We start from the raw sequence: 18836 nt of genomic DNA, 5'->3' as shown, positions 1-18836 counted from the left end.
CGTTGTGCTATCCTTGTCCTACAGCACTGTACATGCTATCTAGCAGGGATCTAGTGGGTTTGCACTTAGTCACGAGCTGCTTGGTAGGCTCCTACCAGCAAAAGCAGCAATTTTTCCTTCTCCACTGGAGACTCTTGGAGGTGTCCAACCTGTAACACCGATCTAAAAGGCTCTCTTAGTTAGTATGGTGTTCTTCAGGCAGATCTCCAGTGTTAACTGTCATTACCTTTTCCACAAATGCAAACTAGCACCTACCTATTGATTTCAAGAACCCTGCGAAGATAGCTTATGTGATGGATCCATGAACCCCTCGTTGAATTGCAGACCTGCTGAACATGCACAGAAAGCGAGGTGTGGTATTACAAGAGTGAAAATAACCTCCCAGGTGAAGGATATTGCTACAGCCAAGGTATAATCTTCTCTGAGGGCTTATCTTCAGGTGGAACTAGGAAGATATGGAAAGCCATACGTTTCAAAACGGGATGGGGAAAGCTCGGCACAGCACAGCTGCAGGACACAAAGTAGCTGGCTCAGGGCAGGGAACATCTTTGCAGCGTGGAGCAAAAGCTGAGCCACGGGTGGATTGGGAGTCAGAAAGGACAGCAAGAGCTGTGGGTTGGATTTCACAAGGAGCATTGTCCCCTTCAGGGAGAGCAGCAATAGGAAACACATACATTTTTTTTCTACCGTGGTGCAGAACTAGACTGCGAGGAACTGTAATTCGGGACTCACACTGAGGCAGGGGAACAATTCACCACCCTGCCGGCTGGAATTTTCTTCATTCCTCCCTGCCCCTAAAACACCAGTCACCAACCTGCGGGCAGGAGGGGAGCCCCCACCCGGGGCAGACACCAAGCGAGCCCCACTCCTTTCAAAACCAGCCTCACCCCTCCGCGGGAAAACTCCCCAAACCCGCGATCCCAAAGCCAGGGAAGCCTCGGGGAGCCCCCGACCCCCTTGGGCGCGGGCGGCTCCGCGCTCTAAGGCGCGCCCCGAGTTTCCCACGGAGCAGCCGCTGCCCGGCGCGACCCGGCGGGGCTGAGCCGTGCCTTGCCGAGCCGTGCCAAGCCAAGCCAAGCCGAGCCGTGCCTTGCCGAGCCGAGCCGTGCCGGGGCGGTGCGCGGGGGCCGCCGGTGTCCGCGGAGCCGGGGCGGGGCGCGGGGCGGTGCGGAGCGGGGCGCGGTGCGGGGCTGCGACGGGCACACGTGGTGGCTCAGCCCCCCAAAAAGGCTTCTCCTGGCCGGCGGCAGCGGCCACTTCGGAGCTCGGCCCCCGGAGGTGGGTCGGGGCGCAGGGGGCTGGCTGCGGAGCGGCGCCGCCCGGCCGTGCAGGCAGCCCTACCTGGCGGCACGATGAACCTGACGGCCGAGAGCCACCGCGTCCCGCTGAGCGACGGGAACAGCATCCCGCTGCTGGGGCTGGGCACCTACGCCGACCCCCAGAAAGTAAGTCCGGGTACCGGGGCAGGTGGGGAGCTGCCCTCCTGCTCCTTTCCTCTCCTCCCTCCCGCGCCCGGCTTGCCTTTTGCTCCTTTCCGCGCAAACTTTAAAGAAAAAAAAAAAAAAAAGCCGACTTCTGTTAAGAGCACCGGCAGCGCGCAGAGGTGGAAAGGTGGGAAGAAGGGGAGAAATATCCCAAAATCCTGCTGATCTCAAAATCCTTGCGCCGCGCGCCTCACCTCCCGCACCGCCGCCGAGCTCCGCGCTTGGGGGCGCACGGGGAAGGGGCTGGGGGCCGGGGACCCCCGCGGGCGCCGCGGGCAGCAGGAGGGGGGCAGCCCCCGGAGAGCATCGGGTCCTCGTAGGGGGTCTCCGAGCCCCCTTCCCGGGCGGGGGCGCCGCGTTTCGGCTCCCCCGGGCTGGCCCCGATGCCCCCGGCGCTGATAAGACGAGGGATTTCGGACCGTCTCGCAGCTGGCCCCCGCCAGTTTCCAAGGAATGTTCCTGAAACAAAGACCCAAATTCCTGCATCCTGATTCCTGCGGCTCCCACAGCTGACTGCCAGCGGCCAAACCACTCTCAAATACTCTGCATCCCTCGGTTTTGTGCGTCCCGGGCAGGCATCCCAGCTAACTGTGGCACTTTTCTGCTGCGTCAAGGCCGTGGAAGCACACCTGATGCTCCTTCCCTCCGCACACCTGGGAACACGAAGGCAATTCCCTAGCAGCTACCTTTCGTTCTCCTAAGCAGACTGATCTTTCAGCAGCTCTTTTGTGTTTGTTTGTCCGAAGGGAAGCGAAAGAGGTACTGTCGCCAGCCCCCTTCTTGTGTAATAGTATCAGAGTTGAGATGCGATGTTGCATGCATGACTCTGCATACCACGAGGTATTTAAAAATACCTTTTATTTTTTTTTTTTCTAAGAAAATTCTTGATTAAAGCCATTTAACAACCACTAAATGCGGCATATTAATGTCAAAGAAGACCCTCAAGAAATGCTGCTGCAGGCAGTGGATGAGTGATGCAGAAGGGGTGTGAAAAATCCCCAGAGCTGCCAGTATCCTCGCTTAGCAGCGCCGGTTCACGCAGGGAGAATCAGTGGGAATCTGCAATTTCAGAGGCTGGGCACTGTCCCCCACATCACTAGAGTTTTTCTGGAGATATTTTTAGCTAGTGATGTTCCTTGAATAAGGGTTGGCGAAACAAAATTAAACTCTCTAACAGGAGCTTTAACATACCACAGCCGAACATTGCATAATTCGGTGACAAAACAGTTCTGAGCAAACTTGGAGCCGCTCTTTGCAGTTCTGTCTGCTGTGCCCCCAGCCCTTGGGTTGCTGACAAAGGGGTGGCCCAGCCTCACCATGCTTCCCACCTACAGCCTGGGTGAGCTGTGGCATTATTTAGCTAAAGCTGGCTGCTCAGAGCGGTAGGAACCTGCCTGAGCCCAGCGGGGAGGCGAAGGGATTCCCCATCCAGGGGCAGCCTTCTCGGCTAAGAGTAACCCTGCTAAGAGTTCACTCTGCAGAAGGTCCGATGTCCTGGAAGCACCACAGCCGCAGTCCCGCTCCTTCTGCCCCAGCCCTGCAAAATCCCATGTCCTCCTTTGCCCGCTTGCGGGTCAGAGCGACGGCAAGCCCTCCCCGTGGAGCTCGTCCAGCAGTCATCAATCATTTTTAGGTGCTGGTGGTTTCCAACCGAATCAGCCTCTGGGAACTGGCTTTCTGCGTGTGCCTCCTTTGTTTTCTGGGGACAGGACAATGCAGACAGGGCTTTGCTATGGCAACCCGAATTGAGAGCAATTGGGACCCCTGTGTAAGGACACCCTCCGTGGGGATGAGTGTGTGTCCCAGCCACCCATTCACACTCCCCCCACATGTCTGTAGGAGTTTGATTCTCTGAGCTGTCTCCCTTGCACATGATAAATGTGTTAAAAAGTTGTGAGCAGGAGGAGGAGCTGAGAAGAGGTAGCATGAAGCACTGAGAAGTCCCTTGCAAAAGTCTCCTTTTCTCAGGAGACCAGGTGAAACGCTACGTGTTGATCCGGAGGCGCTGCAGCCCTGTGCTAGGATTAGGACAGTGTGTTTGAATCGGGGAACATGCCAGGGAGGGCAGCTGGGGAAACGTGGTAGCAGGGCACTGCTGGATTTGTTGCAGGATTGTTTGCAGCTGCTGGTTGGTGATGGGGCAGGGCAGTTAAATGGGTCATAGCTTAGAGCTTGTCCATCCCAAAAAGGCTGCTTTGCCAACGGGAGGACGGGGGGCTTCTGTTAAGGTCTTGCCATGGCAGTGAAGTGTGGCTGAGCTGGGACAAGCTGCTCTGCTGAGTGCTGACTTGTGCCTGGCGCACCTTCCACCGGGATGCCTGGCAAGGTTTCCATCCTGTTCCTCTTGCCTAGAGAGTTGAAAGGGATTGTGGCAACAAGGGACAGTTTCAAGGTTTACCTTAGCAAGCAAGGCTATAAACTAGCACTGACATGTTTCCCTTAAAGCAGTTAGCTGTAGCCTTTTGTGGCCGAATTGCTTCAGAAGCTGCATCTGAGCCACCCATTCGCCAGCGGTGGGGGCAGACGGCTGGTGGAAGTCGCGGTGCCAGCCGTCCCAGGCACGCTGTTTCTGCTCATGACTCAGATCTCCGCGACATGTAGCCATTTCGCGCTTTGATATGAAACGCAGAGCCGCTCACTTGTCAGATTATTCATCTTGCTCTTGGAGGCAGACTTTTTTTTTTTTTTTTTTTTTTTTTTTTTTCAAAGGTTATTCACCCTGGCACCTCCGTGTCAGAGCAGCTTGTCCAAAACAAATCTGTTTTCTCAATCTGGCACTGTAGCCCAGTAGCTCGTAACGAGCCTGGAGCGTTCTTCCTGAAGTGCAGGAATGCGCCCACTGGTTAAGCAAACCAGGCATATCTAGCTAGCCACGGAGCAGGGAAAGCTGTTCCTCCGACGGCTGGTTACAAGGAAACAGAGGCAGGAGGCCAGCTTTCATGTTTTGGGCTTTGTCTGGGTAAGCTGCACAGCAGCACGTTCAGAATTGAAATGTGTCAGCAGCTCAGCTTAAATAACTTAATTGTTCTCCTAAAGACTACTTCGGAAGATAAGTCATGCTCCTGCAGTTGTGAAACATCAGACAGAAAAATAGAATCTGTTGGCCGAAGCTTGGTCTTGTGCACAAGCTTACTGACTCAATGAAGCACATCGCTCGGCTGGAGCAGAGCTGGCTGCTGGGGAAGAGGGCTGCTTGACAATCAGGTTACTTTGTTGAAAGCTTTTTCCCCTCACTTAAAGGAGAGCCGCTCTTCTGGCTGGATACAGGTTGAACTAATTACTTGAGACTAAAACCACCCATAGCACAAAGTTGGGGGTTGCTTTTTGTCTTATTCTCCTAGCACAGCAGGAAAATGCAAAGAATCCACTTGCTATCAGCTCATCTCCTACCAGAAAGAAAAGAATCCTCATTGGGTCATAGAATTAGTGATAAATCTGGACTGATAGTTAGAAAAGCACTTAGAAAACACTTTTGCTGCTCTAAGTGGTGTTTCCTATTCTTATTTCCAAGGAATGCTAATAGCTGTCTTACCAAAAAGCTTAGTTTGCTTTTTGGTGCAGATGCCAGTGCACTGAAGTTGATTTTGTGCTCTCCTTGCACAGGGAAGGAAACAAGTAAAATCTTGCCTGACATAAATTCGTCTCTCTATCCTAGCAAGGATGAACTCAAGCAAAACACTGAAAATCCCAGTTGCTGTCTCCTTCTCTTTTTCTCTCTTCCCTTCTCCCCAATATCCCTTCCCTTCATGGATCTGGGAGAGAACCACAGCAGGAGCAGGGTGTTGGGACTATCGAGGCCCTCCAGATGGCTTTAAAATTCGAGGCCAATTCTGCCTGTCTGGCTGCATGGATCCTCCTGGCAAAGCCCTGAGTGTGCGGGACTGGCTCTGCCAAGGCTGCGCATCCAGCTTTCCCTCCCTGAGGGCCTCCAAGCTTTTGACCCTATTCTTGGGGGTATTAAACACCTTAAAGGGGGAAAAGTGGGAGAAGGCAGCCCCAGGGGGGCCAGAGGGGAGGGTGGAGGAGGAGGACAGCCCCCATGTTGAGCCCGTAGCATCACCCCATGTGAGTGCAGAGCTGGATCGGGGGGCTCGGTTCCCATGCCACCAGTGAGTGGTACCCACACCTGGCGGGCAGTGGATGAGGCGCGGATATGAGCAGGCTCAGAGGGGAAAGGTGCTAAAAACGCTCCTAAATCCTGGAAATCCTACGCCTCGTTAAAACTGCCCTTACGCCCGCTTCACTTCATAACTCATCCCTGTCAACGCGGCTAAGATCACCAGCCCGGTGCCTCCACATAAATACTGGCTGTCTCCCTGGAAGGTCAAGGGGCCTTGGCCGCACATCCTCTCCTGCCTTCCTGTTTTGACTGAGGGAGGAGAGGGCTCGGAGGGAAGGTTGTAGCAACCACACTGTACACAGGCACTGCTTCTGAAACATAAGATTGGGCAAAGCGCTCAAGAATAGCACTGGGTGAGGGCTTTTGGCAAGTTGTGACTCTGCTAAAAATGAGGTTCTGAGGTAGCCAAATCCATTCATAAATTGGAAGCAGTTTTGTGGAATAGTTTCAGGCAAAACAAATGGCAAAGCATTTCATTTTGGGCACTGGCAGTACAAGCTGAGGAATCAAAGGATTATTAAAGCAGTTGGAGGGAGCAGTTGCCTTACCCCGAATAGCCCGCTGGTTAGGGAGCCCACATGGGCGGTGGGAAACCAGATTCAGTTCTCCTCACCACCTCCAGGGATCAGATTCTTATCACACCACCCAGGGAAATAATGTGATCGTGGGGTATGCGGTAGCTTGAGGGGGACAAGAAGAACCATGCACACGTTGGAGAGGGAGGAGCACCCGTCCCACAGCCCGGTGGCTCTGGCTGCTTGAGGGCTCTGTGTGATTTCTTGCCAGGCAGGAGAGACCCGTGTCTGAACCCCTAACTGCCACAAAGTCACCCTCGTGAGCGTGAGCCTGGCTTTTGCTTAAAAAGGGATGGCTGGTTTGAATCAGGGAAAGGAAAAGTTCATCCAGGGCTCCCGCATCCGATCTGAGTGACCAAGTGAAAAGCCTTTTTTAGCACCCTGAGCTACTTTCTACACCCTAGCTAGAAGCTGAACAGAGTAATTTTTTGCTGTATAGTCCCAGCAGCCCCTAGTGCTCTCGTAGGAGCTTTTATGCCAAAAATGTTCCTTGCACGAGGGTGCGCACACAAATTATTTCAATCAGCCCTCATGGTGTGGGCTGCATCTCTGCTGCAGGCTGCCCTTCACTGGGGCTGGCCGCAGGCAACCTTAAAGCCAAAAGAGGTATCAGTTAACTTGTCCCCATGGTGAGATACCTGGATCTCTAAGCTGCAGTACAGGGAGATTACGCATGATTTAATTCTCTTTGTTTTCCTCCTGCCCATCAGCAGCTTCTGAAACATGATCAGATGAAGACAGCAATGATAGCAGGTGACTTGTAGAGTCACCTGGCTTGACCCAAATCCATGAAATGGATGGGGTATTGAAGTCCCAGGCAGGAGCGATATCTAAGGTCTTCGCAGTTGGGGTTGAAGCTTAAAGGCTTCCACTTCCTGATCTCTTCTCTATTATTTTCTCCTTCTCCAAATCCAAGCTTTCTTCTTCATCACAAGGCAAACCTCCCACTCTGCTACAAGATTTTACTTGAAAGAAGTAATAGAGGTAGAAGCAGGAATTGCCATAACATGCACATGTCCTTACAGCCTTAGTTTACTTCTCACAGCACACTATTAAACAATAAAAAAAAAAAAAAAAAAAAAAAAAAAAAAAAAAAAAGCACAGTCCTATTAGCATGAACAGTAGCACGCAAATATGTATGTGAACTCAGAGTACCTGGAGTATGAAGTTAGCTCTGTAATGAACCTGCACAGAATCACCACAGATGTAGGCCAGTGATACATTTTGCCTTTTTTTAGCCTTAAAAAAAAGGTATCAGGAACCCAATTTGAAAAGAGCTCGGGGGAGGAGTCAGCTGACACACTTGGCTACAGACTGTCATATTCATGCCCTGAACTTAAGCAGTAAAATAAGCTCCCAGAAGAAAACTTAGTAAATAAATAAATAAATAGATAGATAAATTGTGGGGCCATATTCCCCTAGCAGCATTTCAAGAGGGCATTGTGCCCCTTTACAGTCCATGCTGGTGACCACTACTGTCTTTATCAAGCCATTTGCTTTCTGAGCAGCAGCATTTCCCTGTGGGTATTAATCGACCTTATCCCCAGGGAGCAGCAGAGACACACTGCCTCTCAGGGCTGGGATTTCCAAGGCATCTCTCAGAGTCTCTGAGGACACCCTAAAGCCACACTCCCAAGCTGAGACCCACACACTAGAAGCAAAGGTGGGAGGAAAGAGGCACATTACTGCAGCCCGGGGAGAAAGCCGTGCCTGAGCTGCTCCACATCCACCAATACAGCTCCTTGCTTGCCTATGAATAAACCATTAGCCTAGCCTTCAGGCTGAACAATATTTACCCCCAAACTATGCTTCTGTAGCCAGATCAAAGTTATGACTCAGTTGGTTTCCCACTTGCAGAACTAGACCCTACCCTAGCCATTCTGCTTGCAGCATGCAAGTGGCACACCTCACCTTCGGTTATGGGCGGCAATGCCCTCATTGCTTAATCTCTCAGATTTTGCTCCTTATTCCTCGACTAAGCAATGCCCTCATTGCTTAATCTCTCAGATTTTGCTCCTTATTCCTCGACGAAGTCACAGTTACTGGCAAGACCTGGTTGCCAAGAGCGGATGAAGGCAGCATTTCTTAGTATTTGGTCCCCAGATGCCGGGATGAGGCAGCAGCAGGCGCCAGCAGAACAACATGGCTCTCGGGCAGGAGAGCAGCCAATGGTTTGGAAACACGATCAAAAGCCCCGTAAGTAAGAAGTGACAGGAGAAGGAGTCCGTGCGAGGCTTCAGGAAACTACAGTGACTCTGGGCTACGTTACCACCTTAATCCATCCCTGCTTTTTGCTACACAGATGGCGAGTATGCCAGAGCACAAGGGACGAACGCTTAAGGTCCTGCTTTCACGGGCTGTCTTTCTCATCACAAATAAATGAGGGTACCAAGTAGAAAAATGCACAAAATCAAAAGGTTTTCAAACAAATCCTGCTTTCATCACTGACTTTTGCTAAAAATCTTAAAGTTGCATAGCACATTTTTTATTTCCCTGTCATATATACTTTAATGGCGTATTTGCCACCAACGAAGAGCAGAGTTCATTTATCTTGCAAATAATCAGAGCCTTTTCCACTCTGCCATACAACTTTCCTGCTCTGCAGCTGGAACAGTCTTTCTACACTCCCATGCCTTCAATGCTTTCTCAGCCGTGACCTCTCTTCCCCCTGCCTGCTACCACCTCTTGACGCCTCAGTTCCTGCTAACTGCCTGTAATCTCATGTTATACAATGGAACAGTTTTGGCTCGCATAAATGCAAGATTGCATCTCTAACTCATTAAGAAAGAAAAATTAAGTCATCTAATTATATATATATAAATAAAAAAAAAAAAGACCTGTTAATCAGAAAAGCCAGCCTATTTTTTTTCTGATATGTGGCAAGCTCAAAAGCTACCTTTTGCGCAAGATCTATCCTTTTACTGGTGAAGTTGGATTTGACAAAATGACTTATCACCCTCTGTCAAGCTGGAGAAAAGATTCTTGCACATAGCTTTCTTTACAATGTAAGCTGTGTTTTTATGAGTTTTATTTGCACAAAGCTCTATTTTATTGGCTCTAAGTGCTGAATTCACAGAATTGCCTGTTTGTCTTTCTCTATCTTCTCTGCTGAAATCTCTGTGGTTCTTAGTTTCTATGAATCCTGTAGCTTACAAGAAAACAAACTGATAGTATGACTAATCTCTGCTTCATGCCAGTGGCTTCTGTGGTGTTTCCAGCTCTGAACACGATTAGCGTCTAATCATATGTGGCAGATTAAAAGCTTCATTCACTGAAACGGTCAACATGTGAAATGCCTGATGGGAACAGACCTAGTCTCAAGGAAGAAAGCAAATGAAAGACTGACTTTCTAGCTACAAAGTTCATCAACCTATGGAGCAAAACGGCCACAGAATTGGTAGTTGCAGAAAATGGTAGGTTTCTTAGTTTGCCCTGATGAGCAGATGGCATCACTGGTAAGTCATAGTGACTTAGCCCCCCACCCTCAAACATGAACATGCCTTAAACTACGGGACCAAGAGATGCATATCCCCCTTGTGCAGGGCAGATGACCCAGGCTGATGAAGGCGTTGACAGCTAGATAATTGCCTGGCCCTGGTGCAGCGCTGCCTGTGTAATCCAAGCGGAGGGGCTGGCTTTTGCAGCCAACCTGGCACAGCTTCACTTGGCTCCTGGAGGCGGCACCGACACACTGCCGGAGCGCTCTGGGGGGAGAAGTTCCCAGAGCAAGGCAACATTTAGGAGATGACAGCTTTGGCTGGGAGCTGGTATGGCTCTGGGACGGTGGATATCAGATGCTAACATCACCCGCTGAGCTAGATGTCTGGCTGTGACAGAGGGTGGAACTGCATTTAATCGGTCCAGATGCAAAACTAATAGAAGGTTAATCCAGATAAGCTTTTAAGGACGGTAGCACTACCCAAAAACAGTCTTAAGGATTCTTGTTTGAAAAGTAACCAAACAGGAAGCAGACCTTTTCCGTTCCATAGCTGCACACGGCAGTGACGAGCACGAGCTGTTTCAATACATCCCTCTTCCAAAAACTACAAAGCTAGCTGTTACCAATGCAAGAATATGCAGCCCAAATATTGACCAAAAAAAAGATTACTTTTTCTCTTTCTCTGGCTTTGTAAAGATGCTGGATTTTTAACCCTGCCCAAGAGCCATAGGGAAAGCCCTTCTATGTAAATAAAAGTTCTGCAGACTGCTTTACAGAAGTGGAGACAGGGAATCGCCAGCATTGTTGAAGAGAGTGGAAAAACTGAACCCCTACAAGTGAGTCATCTGAATTAACATGACTGAAAGATACACTTTTTGGCAAGAACACTTAGAGCCCAATTTTCCAGGCAAACCTGCTCCATTTTCTGAAACGTCCCTGAGTGACTCCATACGTTAAACGTGGCCGCGCACTCCCACGTGTCCCTGGTGCCGTGCGGTTCCCCAAGGAACAGCGTGAGCATGTTCTTACAGCTCATGCGGGAAGTGAACATCTGGGCTGCGTCTTTGGTTGACCCAGGAGGCCACATTTGTCAAAACTTGAAAACGCTGTGCAGAAAATGCCTCTTTAAGCTTCATCAAAGCCAACTTTTGTTGGTTCAGATAACTAGGTGGTGGAATTCCCCAAGCTTTACATCTGCCTTCACAAACGTTTCTGCCAACTGGTGCCAGAAACCTCTCCCCTTTAACTCTAGGGAATGAAGTGGAGGAACTACTGGCAATCTTTGCTTTCTCCTCTGCTATTGCACAAGCTGGTGCTTCATCCTCCCCTAGTACCTCAGACGTCCATGGGATCACATGTCTTGTTTGAAGGATGTTTAGCATCCACCCTTGCAGTTAGATGTGTGCTTTCTAGGGCTGGATGGCTGGACATCGTGTGCTCCAGCTCTACAGGAAACTGTCCCAGTACACCCCGCTGGCACTGCGAGCATGGGACCCCAGCGTGCACATCATTTTCTTGGTTTGCTTTAATCCTCTAACTGCTTAAAACTGGGGCATGGCAGCCCTTTTGCTTAGGCTTGCCTTAAGTGAAAACTTGCAGCAATCCTCAAGCTGAGGATTCTGCAATCAAGTGGTAAGAAAAACTCCAGCAGCCTCTGCCAGCTACAATAATAAGGCTTTCCTGAACACAGCTTTGGCTAAATCCTAGAATAACAGTGTCACAGGAATTCTAGAAATGCTAAATCTGCAGTTATGCAATCTAGGTTGCTGCTGTTCAGGCAGTCAGGCCTCAGGCTTCGGACCACTGACGGGACACCACACCAGACAAAAAGGCAACCCTTGTCCATGCTCATTTGCAGCACAACCCGAGGCAGAGCGCATCGCCATTCACCACAATTACTGTGGGTGCATTTGCCATCCTCTACTTCCTAAGGCAATGCAGTGTGTGCTATGGAGCATAGCCCCAGGCCAGCACAGCAGCCCCTTGCTGTGCTCCCTGCCTCCGACCTCAGCTCTACCTGCTTTTGCAGAGATCCCTTCTTCGGGTTTTGCTTCCCGGATGGTGGCTGCCAACACTTCCGGGGGAGGAAAGCCAGATTTTCCTGTGTACAAGAGAGAGAGATGTGCTGGCGGTTGCGTTTTCCAAGAAAGAGGTGTACGGTACAGCTTCTCCTTTACAAGATTAAACAATTCTAAGAATGTACCCTTGTGCAGCTTATATCCTCTGGCTTTGTAAACTCAACCTGCACTTTCCTGTAATGCCTTCAGTACACGTTTTCTGTGCTCTGCTCCTGACATCTTAAGCTAGTCCTCTTTGTCAGTTTGTCCAGAAAACAGGCAAATGGAAATAAGCAATTGGGCTTCTAGAAACTTGCATAAGAATCTGTGTGTGAGTGCCGAGCTCTGGCAACAGAGGCGCTGAGCCCAGGAATGTACCTACTTTCTCCTTCCTGTATTTAGCTGACTAAGATTCCTAAACAGTAGCTCCACATCTTAAATTATAGGTTAGCACTGGAGCGCTTAGCCCACAGTTTGGATCCCTTGTGTAATTCAGCTGCAGCTCGAGTCAGATTTTTTTCCAGGAGTTGGCCCTGTCTTTCCCAACACCTCAAGCTCTTCCTCCCAGGATCACCAGTCCCAGAGAGGGTACTGGATACCACTCACTGTCCACGTGAGGTGCTCGGGGCTAAGGTAAACTGCTCATCCCATCAAGTGTTGCTTCCTCAGCTCCCATGCACTGCCAAGGTGAGGGCAACTGTAAATCAGCGTGCATGAAATAAGGCAGAGAAGCACGTGGGAGCCTGAGTCAGACTGTTTACCGTATGCGCTAATAAGGAAAAAATGACAATAGCGGTGTTAAGACATTGAAAAGTACTGCCATGGGAGCTGTTCATGTGGTCTTGCAAGATTGTTATCTACCACTGATATGTCCTGTTAGCTTTGTCTTTGGAGGTAACCATAATCCCTCTCTACCAGCTATAAAGTAGGTAGAAATTCCTGACCAGAAAAGGATGCTACAGAAAAGGCAGACTGACTGGCAGGAAGCTGGAATGCAACATTAAATCGCAGTAATGAGCTGGACTACCCCAAACACTGCTAAGCAAATATTGTCCTACTTGAGAGACAACAGCAAAATTTGTGGGTATGCCTGCACCAAAAATATAAATAAATAAATAAATAAATATATATATATATATATATATATATATATATATATATATATATTCTCCTGTGGCTTGATCACGTGCAATCCTGAGCAAAACTGAAGCTGTACATTTTCTGTGGTAGGGAGAATAATTTCTGACAAAATGGGATGTGATGAAAGGTGTCTGGAATAAACATTAAAAAAAATTGATGGTCTCAGAGGAAAAGAGAGCATACCCTTTCAGACAGGCAGAACTGATGAAGCACATTGCTTTTTCAGACTCATAAAATGTGGTAACTGGCCAGTTGGCTACTTCGTCTATGGAGAAGGGGCCAAATTGCTTCTTCCTTTCTTTCAGTGAAGGTGCAGATCTGAGCCTGCTCCCCACATCCTTCTGCCAGATTTTATTTACCATAGAACCTGAAGGAAGTGATTGCTGGTTTAATCTGTCATGCGTGCCAGTAAATCAGTAGGTTTACAGGCTATTGACTGATAAAGGGAAAAAGCTGTGTGTGTTGTTTCTTTAAACTGTATGATCTTTAAAATAACTTAGATGCTGTTAAAGGTGTTCTTAGTGAAAGAGCAAACGGTTCTAGTTAACTGACCAGTTTTTCTTTTATCAGAGTAGTTGTAGTAAATTTAATACTTTTCTGGCACACAGTCACTGAATGTAACAGCACTGCAGATAAAATCTGGCTTACAGTGTACAAGTGGTTATAAAATTCCAGTTCTAAAATAACAGCCCTTGATCAAAGTAGCACGGTTGCAGGGCACACTGATTAGAAACTGAAGCATTCATTACAGCCAAGGATCAAGCACACCTCTTATCTATGGCTAAATAAAATGTAATAAAGAAGTAAAGATTTGTCTTAAGGCCAAAGCCTCCTGAATGACTACTGACAAAGCACGAAGGTTTATAGCACTGAGACATTTCAGTACCTTGTCAGGCATTCATACTGCTCAAAGCCTAATCCCCACTTACTTGGGAAATGGTGCAAGAACACACAGAGGCATGCATGAGGGGAACAGACAGCATGGGCAACCACATTGGCACCACACTTGCTGGTGCGATGCACCACCACCCGTAGGTACACAGCCCACGGTGAGGCTGCTGAGGTCTGGCTGCCCTGGTAGAGGTGAACCACTGCCTAGCCCCTATACCCTTTACTCCACAAAAGACTGAAAATTGAGAAGTCTCAGGCTAAGCAGGTGAGCAGAGAGGAGAGACCCAGGCTTGCACCTTCTCTGCTGGAAAGACAGATGAGCCGTGGTGATCTGAGTCATCCTGCTTTAATACAGTCTGTCAAAAACAATGGAATAAGATACGACACTTAAGGCAGCACTTCTAAAAAGTGGCATAAACCACAACATAACTAGCCTGTGCAACTCATCAACGCAGTTTACCACAGCCCATTACTGCAGGCTTTGGAAGGATTAGAAATGTGAAATGCTAGAGATGATAGTTTCTCCATCAGAATGAAAATAATCATACAGTATAAAGTTTCCAGACTCGCAGATGTCCCAGTCCCAGGCCTTCAGCTTAGAGGGTTCAATAAAGGCAGAAATTTCCAAATACCATTCCCTAGGTTCCCTTGCATTTTCATCTGAAACACCTTAAACCAGAATCTGTCAGACATAATATACCACATCAGATGAAATGAACTAGCGCAATGAAAACATTTGTATTTAATGTAAACCCATCTCCATCCCATGGTAATCAAGGCGTGATCCAAAAAAAAAAAAAAAAAAAAGTCTCCTCCAGCCCCTAAAGAATAAGATTAATCCTTTAATCCTTGAGATGGAGGAGTCTTTCATAAGATTATTTGTACAGATGTATATAAGTGCCATGCAGAAGATTAAGAAATACATACAGCTCTAACATAAACTAGCCAATTCAGCCAAAGGCAATTGAAGTAGCTGCAGCTTGCTCATTTTCCTCTGTTCCACCCTCCTGCCAAGCCTGCAGTGATACCCTTCTGTGGTATGTGACACTCTGCTCTTCTTTACCTACTCTTTCTGCTTCTCTTACTGACCAAATGGCCCCAGTGCCTGAGAAAATCAGACAACTGAGAAAATTAGCAACTCAGTAATCAACTCAGAAATCCTTGCTTTGTGGAATTTAGTTTACAGCTTGAGGAAACAACTGGGAGCTGTGCTCATGCCATATGACAAGAGTGCAAGAGAGGTGAAGAAATCTTAGGATCAGGTCCTTAACCCATTTTTAGGCTTTTCAAATAAAAGAAAAAGAAAGAAAGAAAGAAAGAAAGAAAGAAAGAAAGAAAGAAAGAAAGAAAGAAAGAAAGAAAGAAAGAAAGAAAGAAAGAAAGAAAGAAAGAAAGAAAGAAAGAAAGAAAGAAAGAAAGAAAGAAAGAAAGAAAGAAAGAAAGAAAGAAAGAAAGAAAGAAAGAAAGAAAGAAAGAAAGAAAGAAAGAAAGAAAGAAAGAAAGAAAGAAAGAAAAAGAGTTTTAAAACCTGTACTAAGGTAATATGTCACTGTAATCAAAATGTTCTGGTTGCATACACACATATAACAGAAATCAGAGCTCTGAGGTTATTGTCAGCAGCACCTACAGGCTCGCAGTGCTCGTGCCAGAGCTTTTCCTCTCTCACCTTCCTCAGACCCTGCACTCGCAGGTTCAGGCAGGGACAGAGCAGTGAAAGTGTTGGAGGTTGTCACTGCTCCGTGCCTCGCTCTCTTGTCATGCTGCCCGGCGTGCCCCGAGTGAAAGCTAGCCACTGACTGCTCCTGAAAGGCTTTTAGCCACCCTGATCCTCGTTACATCCTATCAACAGCTAGGCAAGGGCCCTGAGGGGGCTGAGCATGCCCTTCGGAGGCTCCCACAGCGAAAGTAGCAGCATTCAAACAAGCGTTTCGTTGTCTCTCTTAATTAAGCAGACAATATTGCATCGTCACTGCTGTAATTACTTGAGCATGTCAAATTGCACCATTCTGCCTCTCGGCCCTCTGTAATAAATCAGGGCAAGCACAAACGGCTTTACGTTTTTAAGTAACATTTAGGCACTTCATCCTGGCGCGGTAAGTCTCTGCTGAATCTGAACAGAAGCCAGCACAGTCCTGTCTGACAGCAGCCAGCCCCGATGGGATGCTGAGGAGCAGAGCGAGCCAGCAGGGATACAGTCCCATTACTCCAGAATAACCCGCTGCCAGCCCCCAGCCCTGTGATTTTAAAGACAGAGATGTTGACCCCCGTGTGTCTTCAGTAAGCCTTCATAGATCTTTCTTCCATTAACTTGGAAGAGTAGCCCGGTGCTCTTGCAGGCTGCAGCATCCTGTGGCAGCTACAAATTTCACACCTTCCACAATTCAGCGGGTGGTGGAAGAGCAACTGCTAATTTTATGGGAAACTCCCGGAAAGCCAAGCCAAAGGCTTGGAGGGAGACAGTGATCCTTGTGGGGAAAGTGGTCCTCCCTAGCAGAATCTGATGCCAGTCCCATTTTTTGTCATTCCTTGTCGTCAGCAAAACCAACAAATTCGACATCCTCTCTTCATATCCCGTCCCCATTCCAGATGTCTCTGGCTTCTGTTTTCTTCACAGGAGAAGTTTGGTTTTGGTCTCTCGCTTGGAAATAGCAAAATTGACTTTTTGATATTTGCCTGCTGGCAGACAGCAGCGCAGCAGGTTGACTCACCCTATTTCAGTTTTCCTTGGAGTGAATCAGATGCCCCTGTCTTAGCAGAGCTATGCCTACAAAAAGTGGGAGAAAAGTGTTGCCACGTGTTATTGAGAGCCCTTGACCACCACTGCTTAGAGGTGCTCTGCTCACACATAATGCAAACTGTGACAACAAGGAGATGTTTTTTCAGCCCAATTTCAGTGTGCAAATGCTTCCAGCGAGCAGTCTTATGCTTTTTTGCTTGGTTTGGCCTGCGTGTATTTTGTTTGCCACTTTGGCTTATGGAAAATCTGGCTGTTCCAAAAAGAAAACACACACAAAAAATGCTTACTCTGAATTTCAGCAAAGATGAGTAAGCATAAGTGCAGCACACAGTACAAAAATGTGCCTTGAACTTATTAAGAGTTTTTTTGAGCTCATCTTAAAGCAGAGCAGTAAGAGGTGTATACACGTACACTAAAAGCCTGCTGATTCGTAGCCACGCTGCAAAGCAACTGTCCACAGCTGGGAATACCAGTAGACCCCCATGAGCTATTGCCCTTTGGACCATGATGCCCCCCCAGTGGTAAGCCAGCTTGAGGAGAAAGAAGTCACATCCAAATTCCTTCTTGCCCTGCTGAAAGCCCTGATGAGTCACAAGGTATTCAAGGAGCTTCTGATCAGACAGATGTTGACCAGCTCTGCTCAGCCAAAAAGCCTTCTTCCATTTGAGGAAGGGAATTTATTGAACAGCTGTTATAGGACAGCCTTTACTCTCCAGATGAGAAATCCTGAAATCATTTCCATCTCAAATATAGTCAGTTCTTATTTTCTGAGGACTCTCGTACTCTTTCTTTCCTAGACACATAACAAATGTTCTGCTTTTCCAGCTCATTTTTCCAGCCTGGTTCCACATTTATGACAGTTTTGAAGAAAAATATGCAGCCCATTTTTGTTCAGAAATTGAAACACAGGTGTTTGGAGAGGTAGGGGGTGGTGAAACTGGGTGAAATATATCATGAACCTTGTGGCTATCTCAGCAACTGTTTTATATTGAAAGAGTGGGGAGCAGGATGCTCTCTTGCATACCTTTATTCTTTTTCTTTCCCATTAGACTCCCAAGGGCTCCTGTTTGGAGTCAGTGAAGATTGCCATTGATACTGGTTATCGCCACATCGACGGCGCTTTTGTCTATTTCAATGAGCATGAAGTGGGACAAGCCATCCGGGAGAAGATTGCTGAAGGAAGGATCAAGCGAGAAGACATTTTTTATTGTGGCAAGGTGAGAAACTTGTGCTCAAATTATTTACGCTAAATCCAGGATTTCTGTGAATGGGCTTTCTTAAGAAAGCCAGTGCTCAACATCTGGCACATTTCCAGACCCAACTTCCTTTCTTTTTCTTTCCCAGTATTTCCATAATGCCTTGGCAATATCAGCACTAGATTTGCTATAAAGCACGGGAATCCCTGTTGTTCTCAGCTTAATGCTGAGTGAGCAGTGGGAACAACACAACATGTACGTTGCCTAGCACTATAGGCATCTGCAAGTTCTGCCCATTGCTACACTCAGTGTTGCTACCTAGGCTGTTACTGTCCCACGTGTTGTGCTGGCACAAGCGTTTGTATAGTCGCATGCTGAGCCAGACCTGGACAATGATCTTGCAGATGAGTTATTTTCTGTTAGAGCAATTCCCCATACAGGTTTGCCACGGGATTGCACAATGAACGGTGTGGGAGCAAACACGTGCATGCCAGTGTCTGTGTACGGGAGAACAGCAAGTGCTTGTGTTGGTACTGCTGCCAGAAAATTACTCATCAAGCTACACCCTAATTACTGTATCACCTGTCATTAAAGACTTCTCTGATCATGAATCAACTCAGAGAGAAGAGGTCATCACACTTCCGCTTTAGAACAGCGAGTCTGGAGTAGTGCATGAGCTACTTAATGCTTTAAAACCCTAGCTGTAAGAGCCGATTCTCTGCTAGAAAAATTAAATCTCTTGCCTGAAGAAGCCTATGATAGAAGCTGCTATAACCACGATGACTAGATTGCAGGTGTAAGAGAGAGAGCTCACTGCACGTTGCTAAATAAAGATCAGATGACCCCCAGAAAGTTCATGGTTTCTGCCTAGTTTCTAATGGAGTTTATGGCCTCAAGTTCCCCTTCCGGCAGTGCTACTTTGGACATATCAGCCTCATTTTTTCCCTTTCTCCTTTCCCAAATAAGACATAATCCAGAGACGTTACTCAACAGCCTTGGAAATAAATATCATGGTTCCTAGAGTGAAAAATCTGATGGGATAAAAGATCTGTTTTACTATGAGCAATTTGGTTAAGCTTTATGATCGGGGAAACTAAGCTTCGGATTGGGTAGTTTGCAGACCAAGTGGATTTTCTGCAGCTACAGAGCAATTTCCAAGTAAAGCAATTTCCAGTCTGTAAAGTATGCAACTCTTTT

General features: G+C 47.8%; 1 protein-coding gene across 1 annotated transcript in view; it reads left to right on the top strand.

The window, feature by feature from the left end:
- Positions 1 to 1266: 1266 nt before the first annotated feature.
- Positions 1267 to 18836, top strand: part of AKR1D1 (aldo-keto reductase family 1 member D1) — a 33977-nt gene continuing 16407 nt past the window's right edge. Inside the window, exons 1-2 of the mRNA XM_084294272.1 lie at positions 1267 to 1445; positions 17493 to 17660. Coding sequence (XP_084150398.1) covers positions 1353 to 1445; positions 17493 to 17660 — 261 coding nt within the window. The 5' untranslated portion in view covers positions 1267 to 1352. The remainder of the gene's footprint in view (positions 1446 to 17492; positions 17661 to 18836) is intronic.

Source organism: Netta rufina (assembly GCF_964035555.1).
Source record: "Netta rufina genome assembly, chromosome: 1".
Taxonomy (NCBI): domain Eukaryota; kingdom Metazoa; phylum Chordata; class Aves; order Anseriformes; family Anatidae; genus Netta; species Netta rufina.
Note: the sequence above shows the minus strand (reverse complement) of the source record. Positions and strands in the feature narration are given on the sequence as shown.